This window comes from Pundamilia nyererei, unplaced genomic scaffold (genome assembly GCF_000239375.1).
Source record: "Pundamilia nyererei isolate P.nyererei 1_Seehausen unplaced genomic scaffold, PunNye1.0 scaffold00123, whole genome shotgun sequence".
NCBI classification, from domain to species: domain Eukaryota; kingdom Metazoa; phylum Chordata; class Actinopteri; order Cichliformes; family Cichlidae; genus Pundamilia; species Pundamilia nyererei.
In genome coordinates this window covers 1,063,864-1,078,873 of record NW_005187524.1, presented here as the reverse complement: position 1 = coordinate 1,078,873, position 15,010 = coordinate 1,063,864, and the positions used below count along the sequence as shown (strand labels likewise).

The 15,010-nt window shown below is 41.4% G+C and overlaps 1 protein-coding gene across 1 annotated transcript in view; it reads left to right on the top strand.

The window, feature by feature from the left end:
* The window catches only part of LOC102202511 (ryanodine receptor 3), a 107,461-nt gene that overhangs the window by 9,509 nt on the left and 82,942 nt on the right, over positions 1-15,010 (top strand). Inside the window, 1 exon segment of the mRNA XM_013913275.1 lies at positions 11,087-11,206. Coding sequence (XP_013768729.1) covers positions 11,087-11,206 — 120 coding nt within the window.

Below are 15,010 nucleotides of genomic sequence, written 5' to 3'. Positions count from 1 at the left end.
AATTCATTAACAATATGAGAAATAGAAAATTTGCCCTGTTTAAATGTCAGGCACACAGTTGTCCTGCACATCTGAAGTAAAGAAATATACACGTCATATCTTATTTGTCTGATTATAGAAAAACTCAAACTATTTGTGAGGCAATGGTTGGCTTGCATAGGAAGCCAGTCATTGGAAGTAACTGCTACTGGCCTTGAAATAGCAACACAAGTAGAGGTTACTTTGCACATAAAGCTGGACATAGTCACCATGACATCAGTGATTAGGAAATTCCCATCATGAAACCTTAAGTTGTATATTTTTCTCACTGCCACCTTGTTGTTTTGAAAATGTAAAGGGGTGGATCAGACTGTGAAGTAGTTTGATGCGGCATTCAGTTGATTGGCAGTTTGTGATTGTCAACAAAGGTGTTAGCATATGAGAATACACCTGTTTATCCTCCTTTCTGACTAATTACGTGGTTTGAAGCTAGAACGCTACAAGCAGTGCTTTTCATTTGGGCCGATAAAGTCATCAGGAAAGTCTTTACTGAAGTCAGAGAGCAAGAGAGCTGAGGGACACTTAGACTTCTATATAACCAGAAGTGTTTTTGACTGTCTATTGTACGGTAAATATTATATGGTTTTAGACTAGTTATGGCTAATCTCTTTTTCCAGTTTATGCTTAGCTAAACTAGCTAGCGGATGTTGTAGCATAATATTTACCATAGACATGACGCTTTTCTACTCTCCCAGAGTACTGAAAGCACCAGCACTTTCTTCTGTGATTTTAAGTGCTTTCTAACTAACATTCACACGCTATTGGATGCATAAGTGTGCAACTTTATGGGTTAATATCTTACCCAAGGTTATTTGGCATGTAGACTAGAGGGGGGCAAGGATCAAACCACCAACCTTCCAATCAGTAGATGAGCTGCTCTACCTCCTGAGCTACAGTCACCAGTATTTATTGTCATGTCTAAGTGACTGTATTTCTAAGGCGCAAATACAGACAAAATCCTGAGAGTTACAAACGCATTGTTTAATGCAGGCTAACATGTGTGTGTATATTGCTAACGCTAATTTCCAATGTAAGTCCAATGTGGACTTCAATAGGTCAGGAGTCATTAAGGACACCAACGTGCTTGCAAACACTCACCAAGTGGTAGTTAAACCCTAAAAAGTACAACAACCTGAAACGGAGAGATTCACAGAGAAAAGGTGTGCGGTTTAAAATTTAATGGTTGCATCGGTAAGACACAACTTTGACTTTGAAGGCCAACGTTGTCCTTTTGCATTTGTGTTGCATTTTTCAAGTTTCACTACAGCTTGGAGAGTGAGTGTTTGGAGACAAGTCATAGGGGGCAACAGCCAGCAACCATTCAGCAACTGTTCTGAGAGTACACAAATGAAATCAAAGCAAATCACAAACACAGATTTTCAGCAGGACTTGATTGTTGGAGCAAAAATTTAAATTGAATTTTCTTAGAGGTCTCTTGATTAGCACTTACAGTTCAACTTTGCTTTTTATGTTTTTGTCCATTTGTGTCCACAACAACTCTGAGCTAGTCTGCTGCTGTCAGAATATTGGCAGGTCCTCAAATGTCGAATTATTTACCATACCATACCATACCATACCATACCATACCACCTTTATTTATAAAGCACTTTAACATAAAACCAGAGTTCACAAAGTGCTGTACATGCTAATAGCATAAGTAAAGAAAATTAAAATGAGATAAGATAAAATAAATAACTAAAAAACTAAAATAAATTGAAACATGTTAAAACATAATTTGTGTTTATGTAGAGCTGAACCAGGTTATGAAATTGCAAAATTAACTGCAATCACTGCTCTCTTTTATAGGTCACATATCCAGCACCTCCCGTTCTTGACCTGAAAGCAAAGCATAATTTCCATCCATCCCACACCACTTGGGACTTTCTTTAGTGTCACAAGTTGAAAAAGTGAGTCAAAAATCATGCTTGACTTGCTGCACATAGAAAGGTTATGGATGCACCTGTTAGTGCTGCTCTCCCTTCGGACCTCCAAGAAGGTTCTTACCCTAAAAATAAAACACATTGCTTGTGGAAAGGTAGAAGCAGCCTATTTTACCGTGTGCTCTGCCACAAAGAGTCTCAATCCCCTTGTTAAGTGACGCTGCTTTGCAGAGAGGAGTGGAAAAGAGTTTGTTCCTTTTGATTTCTGGTGCAAGCCCGAGCTACAGTGCTGTCACATCTTGCCCCCGAGGCTCCCCAGTGTCATCATGTAGCCAGGGGAAAAATGCAATAACACCCCAATCTTTTTCCGTAGTCACTGTAATGCTTCAATGCCAAGCATGTAGAAACATTGCAAGGTATTTTTTTCATAAAATAGCCTGCATAGACCTAAAGGAAGGCAAGAAAGGAAGGAGCGAAAGTGCTTGCTTAGCTTTTCAGATTAAGCCACCGCCAGAGAGGCAAAGTAGTGCTGCAAGGTGCAGTCAAACATTTTATAGCCTCCCTGCTTCACTCCTTTGCTACAGAGGCATGTAGACAGTCTTAATATCTCCAGACCTGAGTAAGGTTGGTTCTGCCTACAGGGCTTATCTCTTATATAAACTTTATCCTCAGGTGAACTGTAGCGTTCTGCATTTTCAACTGAGTTTTCTACACAGTACCTATACCATGATATACACACTTGCATAGAGCTAACACTGTGCTACAAGCAGGAGATGCCATTTTTTACCTCGTGCTGTTTCCTTCACAGTGATAGCCATACCTGTCTAATCTTCAAGATGAATTGCCTTGGTCCATATGGTGGCTACTGTTCACAGCTGTATAGTGCGAGTGTATGTTGATTGGGTAATTAGAGAGTCCAAGACTGCCATATGTGGCAGATGACACATGAAAATCGATGGGCCCATTGAACCACCGGATATTAGATTATCTTCCCTTTGATGGTATTTTCTCAACTTTTTACTCTTGGAATGTCAGATGAACTTGTTGGATTCACTGATGTGAGGCTCTATCACTTAATGAGAGGCTATGTATACAAATGGCTTGACTCTGAGACTTGTTGGGGACTATCTGGCAACAACCAGTCTCACTGGAAAAATGTGCGCTCCTTGGCTGGTTGCAAGGGGTTGCTGTAGGTTGTTGGTAGTCAATATGAAATCGATTGCCAAAGCCCCATTCATGGAGGCTTAGAGACTGGCGGGTGCCCACCTGGTATCCAACAGTTGGTAGGGAAAAATATTTCTTTTGCATCTGGTTGGCGAGTTGTTGCTGGAGGCTGCTGGCAGTCACTAATGTGAAACTGGTCACCCAAATATGCTGGTTGCAGTGGTAAGGCACAAGTTTCACATTGAGAGTGAATTTTCTCTATTTCTGAATTGATTTCTGGGTTAACTGCAGCTCAGAAAGCTAATGGCAGTTGTCTTCAGACAAGTCTGAGTTCATGTAAATTAAGGGCAATCACGTCAATCTGCTACTAAACAACGCAGTCACAAGGAGGTTCTTTGCAACTGATTTCACTCAGGCTAGCAACCACTCACCAGCCAGTTGTGAAAATATACATTTTCCTTAGTAACTGAAGGGTGCCAGTGGGTCGCTGACTGGTGTCTAGGCCTGTGTCACTGAGAGCTTAACTGATCTCATGTTGCAGAATGAGTCCAGGATGCAGCTGCACGCCGATTGTTCCAGGATCTGGTCAGTGACACAGTTCAAGAACATGCTGTAAGGCTTTTATCTTCAGCACAGCCTTAAAAGGAGGCTAAAATTTTAACGGATGTCAAGATTAATTTATGGCGTCACCCTGATTTCTGGGATTTTAATGATGTGTGGACGAGAGGACTTGATACTCTCTGTAGCTCTGTTTGCCTTCTGTCTATCTCTCACTCTCTCATTCGGTCTGTGCACTCGGGGCAGCATGTTCAGCAGTTTGCTTCAAGATGAGCATTAACACTCCCATTTACAGAGTAACACTGAGTCATGAGAACAAAGCTTCACTCCTCTTGTCCAAAGTGTTTCTCTCTTTCGCTTTCCATTTCGACTGGTGTCACACCACAGTGCGAGAGCACTAAGCTGCAAGTCTGTGAATCACCCCGACAGCAGAGAGCTTTAATCTCCACCAGACTGTTCTGGAACAAACATTTTTGGCCCACAGTGCTTCCTCTGATACTGGGGGTCCATTACAGGAAAGGATTTTACAAGTCTTGCAGTTATAGTCAGGCAGATACGCTCAGTGCGTTCGCATTGTATTATTGTAAGCTGTAGCATAACTACAGTTATTTTCTTTTTTTGTGATGCATATATATCCAATTTATAATAATGTGTGTAAGAACTACATGTTTGGATTCTGATTGGATGCAGCTGCCCATGTAGATAGTTCAGATATGATTATTGGTACAATCAGTACCAGCTTCAAAGCTTTATTTTCTGATTATTCACTGGTATATATTGCCTCTCTCACATATATACTGCAGTCACTCCCTCTCTTTTTACTGCCTACAAATAGGCTGGGATACACCAGGACTTTTTCTACCTGCACAGTGTGTTTCTGGGTGTAATACAAGAATCCAAGGCAGGAGAGTGTCCTTGTAGGGGGTACAACCGCTGCCCAGCTGCATTTAGTTCTGCATTGCCTGACCAGCTGTATCAATCTGTCCAGAACAAAGTCTCAGCGTATGAGCCAGCTTCAGTGCAGTGTTGACTGGCAGCAGGCCTCTGGTAATGATGGAGAATTACTACACAGTGTAATATAGAATGATAACATGGGGACAAAAAGCTAAGTGGAGGCAAGCGCAGACTGCTGTTCGGTGTGGTGGTGCGTTTGGAGATGAATGCTCCAGGAGCCAGGATCCGCCTCTCTCCTCTCACCTGTAGTGCTCCACTCTTCAAGCTTCCTCCCAGGGGGCCACTTGGTGCCACCCTCAGATCCATGTGCTGTTGATTCACTAGATTTTTTGGCACATCAAGCTGAAGAAGACAGAACAAATCTAACCTCAAAGAATGAGATAGAAAGTGAAGATCTGCTGCAGCTGCAGGAGTGGAGTCTGGATTTATTTATTTATTTTTATCACCACAAGTCTTTACTTTGATGGGATATACTTAGCAAAGGCAATTTCTTCTTTATAGGAGGTGTAATTGATTTTGCTTTTGTGAAGCCATATGAATATTGACACGCTCCTGCATTAGTGCATTTTTTGACTATGTTGGTAATTTTTGCATTTAGCTTCACATTTTAGCTTATTTAGCTTATAACTCTGAAAATAATGCAGTTAATTAGAATCTATGTAGCCTGGTCTCGCATCATAGGAATCATAGAAATAAAAACTTGTGGTTTTAAACAGGAGACACAGTAGTGATGACGCTGCTTTTCGTGCAGGTTTTGTGTTGTACCTGTGCGTCTTACTTTCGCAGAAGCATGTAGGTTTTGGAATTGAGGTAGAATGCATTCAGTACACATTCAATAAGAGGAGGAATCATGATGTCATAAGCATAATGCAAGCAGTAGTAATACGAGGCTCATGGGAGCAAAGCATGAAATACTGGAGCAATTCAGTTGCCATTGCACCCAGGCTCACAGTGCCGCCCGCTAAACAGCAGCGGGAGCTTTTTGCTCGCTTGCTCCAGTTTGTTATTGCGACTCGAGCTTTATAGTTGCTCATGTAGCACCTTCAGGATGTATGAGTGAGTGCATTGCCAAAGCACTGCAGCCGCGTGTGGTGTATGATAAGGCAGTGAGAGGCTTTTCGTTGAGCTGAGGCATGCACTGTACTGCAATACCTGCTGAAGTACCTAAGGCATTTCTTCAAACCAAAGGCTTACACGCTCCTCTTGAGAGTCTTTAGATTCAGATTGCTACTTATTCCAGTACCTAGGAGAGAGCCTTCCAAATAACATAAAGTTACACCCCGAATAAACCCTGGACTTCTCCGATTTGTTGTTTGAAGGCAGATAACCGGACGAGAGAACAAGAGATGCTCTTCACATAACTGCACATTTATGATGCCAGAACTAATTTTTTCCCTACAAGCCATAAGGATGCATTACCTTCCTTTTGAGCTCAGTAATCACTCCTAGCCATCATAGGAGCCCTGTTGTTAGAGAATAAGTGTGGTGCATGTCACTAACACTGGAGCCTGATTTCATATAGTGTTCAAACCCGTGATTGGCTCACAGTAACATGACTATGCCTGCCTGTCTCCATGCAAACACCAATATTATGATTATCCTGAGTATAAGACGGGTGTGATTGGCTCAAAAGAGGGAGGGAAAAAAAGCCGCTGTCAGAGTCTGCTCATTGATATGCTATAGCATTACTCACACGATTTCTCCGGAACAAGGTAGATCTTTGTGCTATTGTTGTAGCGCACGCACAGATATACACAGTGGAGATGACAAACGCATGTGTTTGCACAGCACGGAGGAACACGAAGGAGGCAGCGTGAGCGAGGGAGTATTAGGATTGAGTCAAATTCAATCCCAAGGTGCCCTTGAAGGCTCAGCTCGCTCTCCTCATATTTGTTTTAAAACAGTTGAATAATTTATGTTTTCTTTAACACAGTCAATAAGTAGCTGAAGTCCTGCCTTCTTGCTGGGTGCATTGGTGTCAAAGTCACTTTGCTTAAATCATTACCTCTTCTGATAAATGATGCCATGATGACTGCTTAGCTCGCTGGGGGGGGGGGGGAATTAATTCTTTTCTTGGTTTTAGTAGTCTGCTTCAAAGGAAAATTTATATCACAATGTTTGGGAAGCTTTGAGAAAGATACGTAGATATCTTTGTGTTTGTCTCGAGGGCTGTATGCCAGTATCCTTCAACTTTAAGTACAACATCATCTATTATATATTTAAACCAGTTTCATTGTGCCAGTGTTGAATGTCTAACAATATAGCTGTAAAATGAACTCTCATGTCATCCTTTTAAACCTTTCCTGTAGTAATAGAGAGACTTTTGCATATAGACAACCAGGTTCAAATATTTTAAGAGTTTAAGAGTAAAAAGAGTACCTTCCATTCTTACAACCTGACTGACATCACTTAGTGCTTCTCTTTATGAATCCTGTGTAGAAGTCAGGGGCAAGAGGAGAAGAATAAAAAAACAAGGGGTTTGTGACACAGGGTGAGAGAGAGAAAGAGAGAAGGGGGGAGATACCCCACATTACTTCAGTGCAGGGGTGAGACAAGGGAAAAGGGCCAGCTGTGGGCTAGACTGAAGCAGAGACGTGAGAGTTGCCTTCTCTGATTAAATGCCTGGATCGATACTATCCTTATGTGGCTCAAATCAGCCCTGCTCTTGGTCCCTTAACAAGGAGACTGATTGCATGTTCTAACCCAGCTCAGAGCCGCTTTGCCATAAGGGCTATTCATTTCAGTCTGTATCTGAGTCGAATACATTTTAATATCGATCTGAGATGGTTAGCATTATGCAAAGTGTTTCCCATAACAATCCCATGTTCGTCGTGGCATTGATCATTGACCAACGTAACCTGGATTATAATTCTCCCCGCCAAGATTTATTAGTTCCTACAGTCAGCGTTAGTTTAAATATATAATCTCCCCACTGTGCAAACAGTACACTGTTTGTGTACTGACAGCATGCAGTGACATAACTATACTCAAGCGGTTTGAACTACCGGCCTTCATCAGCAGCTTCATCAGTTTCCTGTGAACTCAATGAGAAAGTCCCATCTGTTTTGAAAAGCTAGAGTATGACACACGGATGAAAGCTCTATAAAATTTGTGAGGAGGAAAAAAGTGTCAGAAGCTCTTTCTAAAGTAGTTCTCCACAGATGTCAAGCTCAAGTGCAACCGCTTAGTTTATTTGCTGTGGGGTTTTTTATAGATCACATAAGCTGTTGCACAAACTTCTGGATTTCTGTGCTCAAGGTGGTTAAATAGATTTGTTGTGCTGCACCCCTCTAGTATCTTACACACTGAGTGGTCAGCAAGACTAAAAAAAGTCATACATATGTATAAACTAATCAGGTATAACATTATGGCCACCTGCAGAGTAAGATCCACATAGATGACAGGATCCAAGGTTTGCCCAAAACATCACATTCCCTCTTCTGGCTTGCCTTCTTCCTACAATGCATCCTGGTGCCAGGCATGCGATTCTTCAGACCAGTCCACCCTATCAATGCTTAATCACTATTCCTTCCTTGAACAACTTATGATAGATACTGACCACTGCAAACCGGGGACACCCCACCAGAGCTGCAGTTTTGCAGGTGCTCTGACCCAGTCGTCAAGGCATCACAATTTGGTCCCAGTCAAACTCACTCAAATCCATACACTTGCCCATTTTCCCTGCTTCTAACACATCAACTTCAAGGACAAAAGGTTCACTTGCTCCCTAATATCTCTCTCTCACTAACAGGTGCCATGATGAAGAGCTAATCACTTTGCCTGTCAGTACATGTAATGTTATGCCTGATTGGTGTTTTAGTCCATTTCATTAAGCCAGAAATGTCCGAACTTGTCTCTTCGTAGCTCCGTACGATGCTCGTCCAAATAAATAAAAAGTCAATATTGAAGGTTTCATTTTTACTGGTATCGCATCGTAATTAATGCTGCATGCTAGCATTGTGCTAGTAGTGCTAAAGCACGTTTTCACACTTCCAGTTAAATTCCAGTATACTGCTTCCATTGATAATGATAGTGCCATTAATAATGTTGTTAATAATGTTAATTGTCATTCCCAACTGTTAAATTTCATACCCACATTTAACCTTAACCTAATTTAATGCGAAGCTACAAGGCTGTTTGTAAGGGGAGGAAGACATCCGCAAACCACATAAGCTTTGCTGCTGTTGGTAGCCATCAGATGACACATAATAGTGGTAATATCATTAAGGACACCCACAAACACAAATGCACGCACACATTGCTTTTTCTTTTTTCACTAAAAGGAAAATATCTACACCGACAGAAGCACACACGAGCAACTCGAAAATGAATGTGTAACGCGTGCGTTGCAAAGGGGCCTCGAGGCTTGTCATATTGATTTCCATGCAGTGCTTTCTACGCACACAAACACGGACTTGCACCCGGTGACGTGCAGATGCTAGTCCTCTTTATCTCTCGCTGCTGTGCATTGTGCTGCACTGTAATGGAGTGCTTTACTGTTACTACTACTACTGCTGCACTCTGCTCTCAGCACAATCCCTCTCACATTAAATAATGCAGCTGGCAATTGTGCAGCAGCTTCCAACCCCCCCCCATCCCATAGCAGCCAATATCAGCAAATTTCTGCTTGCTCTGCTGTCGTGAAGAGTAACTATGCCCAATTCAGCGTTTACAGGGCCAACACTATAAACACCATAAGCCCATTTACACAGCAGAGGCATTGGATGTTTGTTTTTCGGCTCTTGTGCTCCCAAAAGAATTTATGTTTTTGGTGACGTCTGTCGTCATCAACTGCATTTGCCTTTACTCGCATAACACACAAAAACAATGAGCCAGCTTTTGTGTGTTATGCGATTAATTTAAATCATGAAATGAGTCTTATTTATTATGGCTTTATTTTCATCCTACTATAAATATGTAAAATCTCTTGTTTTCCTGCGAATTTCTCCTGCACAGTCATGCAGCTACATCTTAGTTCCCTGAAGGTTTTCATCTATGCCAGATATTATGACGTCATCATGATGCCTAGCAACCACCAACCAATTGGCTTAAATGACACCTTATAAAAGCATTGTATAATTTTCCTTTCACAATTACAGCAATTTATTCAAATTTTTAACCATAAAACTTTCATTATGGACGATTGATTACAATATGTTGCCTAGCAACCACCTACGGACGATCTAAAATGAGCCATTTGTGGCCTTTATGTATCTGCAGCACCTTACAATAGCATTGTAGTCTTTTAATTTTATCTAATTTATATCCACAAAACTTTCATTTTGCACACACACACACACACACACACACACACACACACACTGTTTAAATATACAGTATCTGCACACAGTCTTAAACATATTTACTAATGCAACATCAAAGCGGTGCACTACCTCGCTTTTATAAATGCATTCACTTGTTTCAGCCATTATTTCTGTTTATAGGGTGAAATGCTCCAGCAAATAGCCTTAACCTCATTTGCACCATATAAACAGCGTAAATAGCCTAAAGAAGATTGGGTTGACTCGAAGGGATCAGCCATGGATAATTTGGAAAAAAGGTCTAAGAACGTCCAATTTTATCTTTGAATGCAACATAGTTTACTTATCTTTTAACAGAAATTTTAATAATTCACCTGACATTCATTCTAGATGCAAGGACATTTTATTCCATCCATTTTTATATGAGGAAAACAAAAAATAATGAACATTTTTGTAAATCCCCGCGTTAGGCAGCTGGCAGATTTGAACCCAATGTGATGTTAAAAATTACAGACGCCATAATAACAGAACAATCATTGCTATGGCAGTGCACAAGTTATGCAAAGAAAGAGCACGGCATTAGTTCTGTGACAGTAACCACCGTGTGGCCATTCAAACAACAATAAACCAACGATAAATGGACTGGTCCTTACATAACGTTTGTCTACTCAAGCGCTCATTAATGGCTCATTCACCCATACAAGCACTTTTTTCCATCTAACATTCACACTCCATTGAGCACAACCTGGGGTTGAGTATCTTACCCAAGGATACTTTGGCACGTACACTGAAGCAGCCAGGGATCGAACCACCAACCTTCTGATTAGTAAATAACCTGCTCTACTGTCTGAACTACAGCTGCAAATCTGAAAAGGTCATTATAGACCTTTGAATATTGGTTAATTGTCAAAAGATGATCATCACTGTAACTTAAGCAAAGCTTCAAAGGTTTAAGGTTAGGCTCGCTTTTGCTTGCACTTCTAGTTTGCTTCTCTTATTCTGATGAACAGCTGTATGAACTAAACTGTGGTTGGTGTCGAGGTTCAGGGGAGAAGAAGGAGCACTTCTCAGGCCATGGTGGTTTGAGAGTTTCCTCCGATCAATGCACAAGGATGGGCATGTGTGTGGATGAACTGGGTTTCTCCCAGGATGACACACACATGCACACACACTGACAGCGTCTAAGCTTGCATGCGCAGACACAAACTGAAGTCTGTTTTGTTTTGACAGGATGATGAAGTGGTGCTCCAGTGTGTGGCTTGCATCCAGAAGGAGAATCGCAAGTTCTGCTTGGCTGCCGAGGGGCTCGGCAATCGACTGTGTTACCTGGAGCCCACATCTGAGGCAAAGGTAGGCAACACTGGCTCTACTGTTGCACCGTTTTATTCTCTCAGATTTGAACTGGCAGCACAACAATGCATGTCATCAGTGTGAGATGTTTCTATATCTTTATGTTCACACAATTGTGTGTGTTAAGATGCAAATAAAAAAATGGACCAATGTGACATGAAGCAGTTTTCAGAAGCGTGTACCGGATGAAAGGAAGCGTTCATCTATAAAAGAAACTCCATGGAAACCAAACATCCGCTTAGTCCGTTCGTGTTTGGGTTGAGCAAACCATCAGAGAAGCCAAGCAGACACGCACAGAAAAAAAAGCAGCACAGCAGCTCACATCCACCGCAGTCTCCTTGATGAGTTTTTCTTTCAAGGGATCAGGGACGGCGTCGCATCTCCGCAGGTCCCCCCCTCAGATGATAATTCCCTGAAATTACGCCCCTGGACGTGATTGATGGATTGTTTCATAAGCTGCACTGTTGTTAGCTGTAATTGCCCGCTGCTTTACTGTAGCAGAGCAGCCTGTTTGCAGTTTGTTTGAATGAGTGTAAAGTTTTAATGAGTTAAATTTCTTTTGCTTTGCTGTCAGTGGGGGTGCCATCATAATGCCTTTTTGTGTAATTAATCCATATGGCACACATTCTCTTCTTTTTTTTCTTTTAAGTGATCCCCCTGTTAAGCGATTATTTATAAAGATTGATCGGCTGGAGGGATGTGTATTCTTTCTCGCCTTTTCATGGCTGCCGATGCTTTGCTGCTAATCTGGCATTGATGTTTCCCTGTAGCTACAGTTGACGGGCCTTAGGCTTCATCTGGATTGATTGTCTCTTAATAATAATCCATTAATATTGACTAATTTCACTCAAGACACTATGTGCATGTGCAGCGTGGGTGACCATGTAAGAAACGCGGAAATACTTTTCAGAGAAAGAGGGAAAAGAGTTGTTTTTTACTTGGCAAAATACTGACATTTACTATCATAGCTCACACAAAGAGTATATCTGTGTTTCAAGGGGAAGGTTAGGCCTTTACTCTATTTTGGATGGTAATTATACCTGACAGGTGTGATGGATGTTCTCCGTATCAGGCACTTTGTCTTCATTCCCTGTAGTTTCTTTATGAAAAGGCATCACCCCACCTTTGGGATCAGCGACATAGCTGTGAAAAAAGCCCAAGATGTCCATTTAGTGGTGGATGACTGAATAGGAAGCTTCGTTTCCTCGGTGAACTAGTCTAGTAATGGGGGACAGAACCAAAATGATGCAACGAGGCTGATTTAAAGCGTGCACGTTGTAAGTGGCAACATCAATCAGCTCGTGAGAAGCCGTTGGTGTGATATACGACCAGCAGCTTTCACTTGTCAGAGATTCAATATTATGGAGTTGTGCCCGCATACCATTATAGCTTTGATGCTTGTCTTTGTTGTTTGGAACCAGCTCATTTTTCTAAATTCCTTTTCATTACCAGCCAAAAGCTTTAGCGCCGCCCCCAATTAAACTAAAGAACAATGGAAGCGGATGAAGCCACATCCTCAGGACAATCAGCTTTAACCCTGTTTGACCTTTCTGTCTGGAGTGAGAAATAAAGACGCGATCGATCCTCGCCCACGATCGCAAAACACTTGCTCTCTCATCACACAATTGGTCAGCCAAGCTGCCTTAAAACTATCTCCTTGACGGGGCTTTATAGTCGCCATCCCCTCCAGGTCACTTGGATTTTTACTTCCCCTGTTTCTCGAGGCTGTCCCTCCCCACCTCCTGTTTTAGTCCAGGCGAGGGCAAAGGTCCATGTGTTGTCACCTAGAGAGGTTTGAGGAGGGCTGGACGGCTTCTCAACAGATAGGAAAGACGTTTCACCAGCCCAGACTTGGTGTCATACCTTTACACTGCACACAGAATCAGAGACTTTTCTTTTAAAGCTGCGAGGGAATGGAATAAACTTCCTGAACATTTGAAAACTCTTTTTTGTTTTTTATGTTGAAAGGTGGACTCAGATCTGTCAACATTAACCATCCAACGCTTTGTAATTCTTTCTGTTCGTTTTGAAGTTCTTGATATTTATATATGACGATAATGGATGATGGGGTTTGGCTACTGTTGATATGTTTTTCAAATAATTTCATCTGCGATGTGCAAGGTTAGGGTGCAGTGCATCATTTTCCTTAGAAAAGTGAAATGAAAGAATGAAGATATAAGTGTATTTTTTATTTGCATTTTCACATAATTTATTAGTCAGTACCATTGAGATCTATCGATCATGTGAAACTAGCCAAGAGACATTCGTCTAAGCTTGTATTTAAACAGGAAGTCAAAATCTTATGATTAAAACGCTGTTTTGCGAGTGTTGAGTGCTGAAAGAAGCTCCGACAGACCCAGAACCCATGACTTGGGATTTCACAAGAGATTTTGTTGCAGATCAGTCATTGTAAAGTTGTCTATAAAGTTCATATAAACTACTGTAAAGGCTGATGGAAACTGCAGTTTCTGAGTTAGCTGCCAGTTCACTGTGGGCTCATCACCACAAACCTTTCACACGCAAGAAGTAATCTGCGCCTTTAGTTAAGATAGAGATATAAACTATATCCCTTTACCTTTAATGAGCATGTCATCAAGTATCGAGCTATGCACTTTCTCAATCTGGTTCTTTCAGTGCATTTGTGTGTGTGGTTCTTTTTCCTTCTGGAAAGCAAGTGAGTTTTTAAGACTCTTCGAATTAAACTAAATTCTCACCATCTCTCGACAAGTAGCAAATCAGTGATGTCTAAATTCAGCAAGCGTGTCAGTGGAAGTGTATCCGTAAAAACTATTTTTGAATTCCAACACGCTGGCTCGTGTTTCTATAAAAAGTCACCGCTGTTTTTCCCCCTGACTTGCCTGGAGCCTTTCTATTCAACACAGTAGTGGCCATTGTTAAGATTCAATTTGCCTTCTGAGTACTTTAGCATAACACTGGGAAGTTTTTCAATGAGGTTAGATTTACCTGTGTGAACGAACCACTTTGGGACCAGTTGAGATACTCGGGAAGGAGGCCAGAGAGGGTGTTTTGGGTTGGTGTCATTTATCTCGTGTTTATGCCCTGCAATATCTCCATCGGCGCTTTCCTTTCTCTGAATCGTCTGTCTTTTCCAGTACTGCCCTGGTTCAGCGATTTGGCATCTTCCCTATTTTTTTAATGGTGCTCTTTCCGAGACCTGGCTTATCTGAGCGCAGACTGACCCGAAAGCGCTTCATCTGAATTTAAAGTACCTTTTAATGAATATCGCCCACTCGATTAAGACGAACTCGGTTCAAGTGGGGGTAAAAATGCAGCAGTCAGCAGAGATTTTATGAGTGGGCATCTAATCAGAGTATCCCTGTAGATTCAGGGAGCTGTTTTCCTTTTTTTCTGGGCTGTATGAAGATGTTTTGCTTATGGAGCAAATTCCTGAAGCACTAAATCAGAATCAGTTTTGATGGACAGCAGAATAACTGCAGTGGTGATCTTTTCATTATTAGCACTTTGGTGAAGGCTGAGTCACTGTAGATGGGATCTTTTGGAGCACACGCTGTACTGAAGAGTGCTTAGTTTGATCTTTTTTCTTTGCTGTCATTTACTAAACATGAATTAATAGTTTGATATTTTTAAAAAAATGCATGCGAGAACATATCCACAAATTTGAATTATTGATTTTTTTCCCATCATTGAGCCTTTCTAAAATACTACCTACCAGTAAAGATGATATATCCTGTACAGAACCCGTTATTTTGCATTTTTATTTACTAATAAAATATAAATATAATGTCTATTTGGGCGATCGTGGCTCAAGAGTTGGGAGTTCGC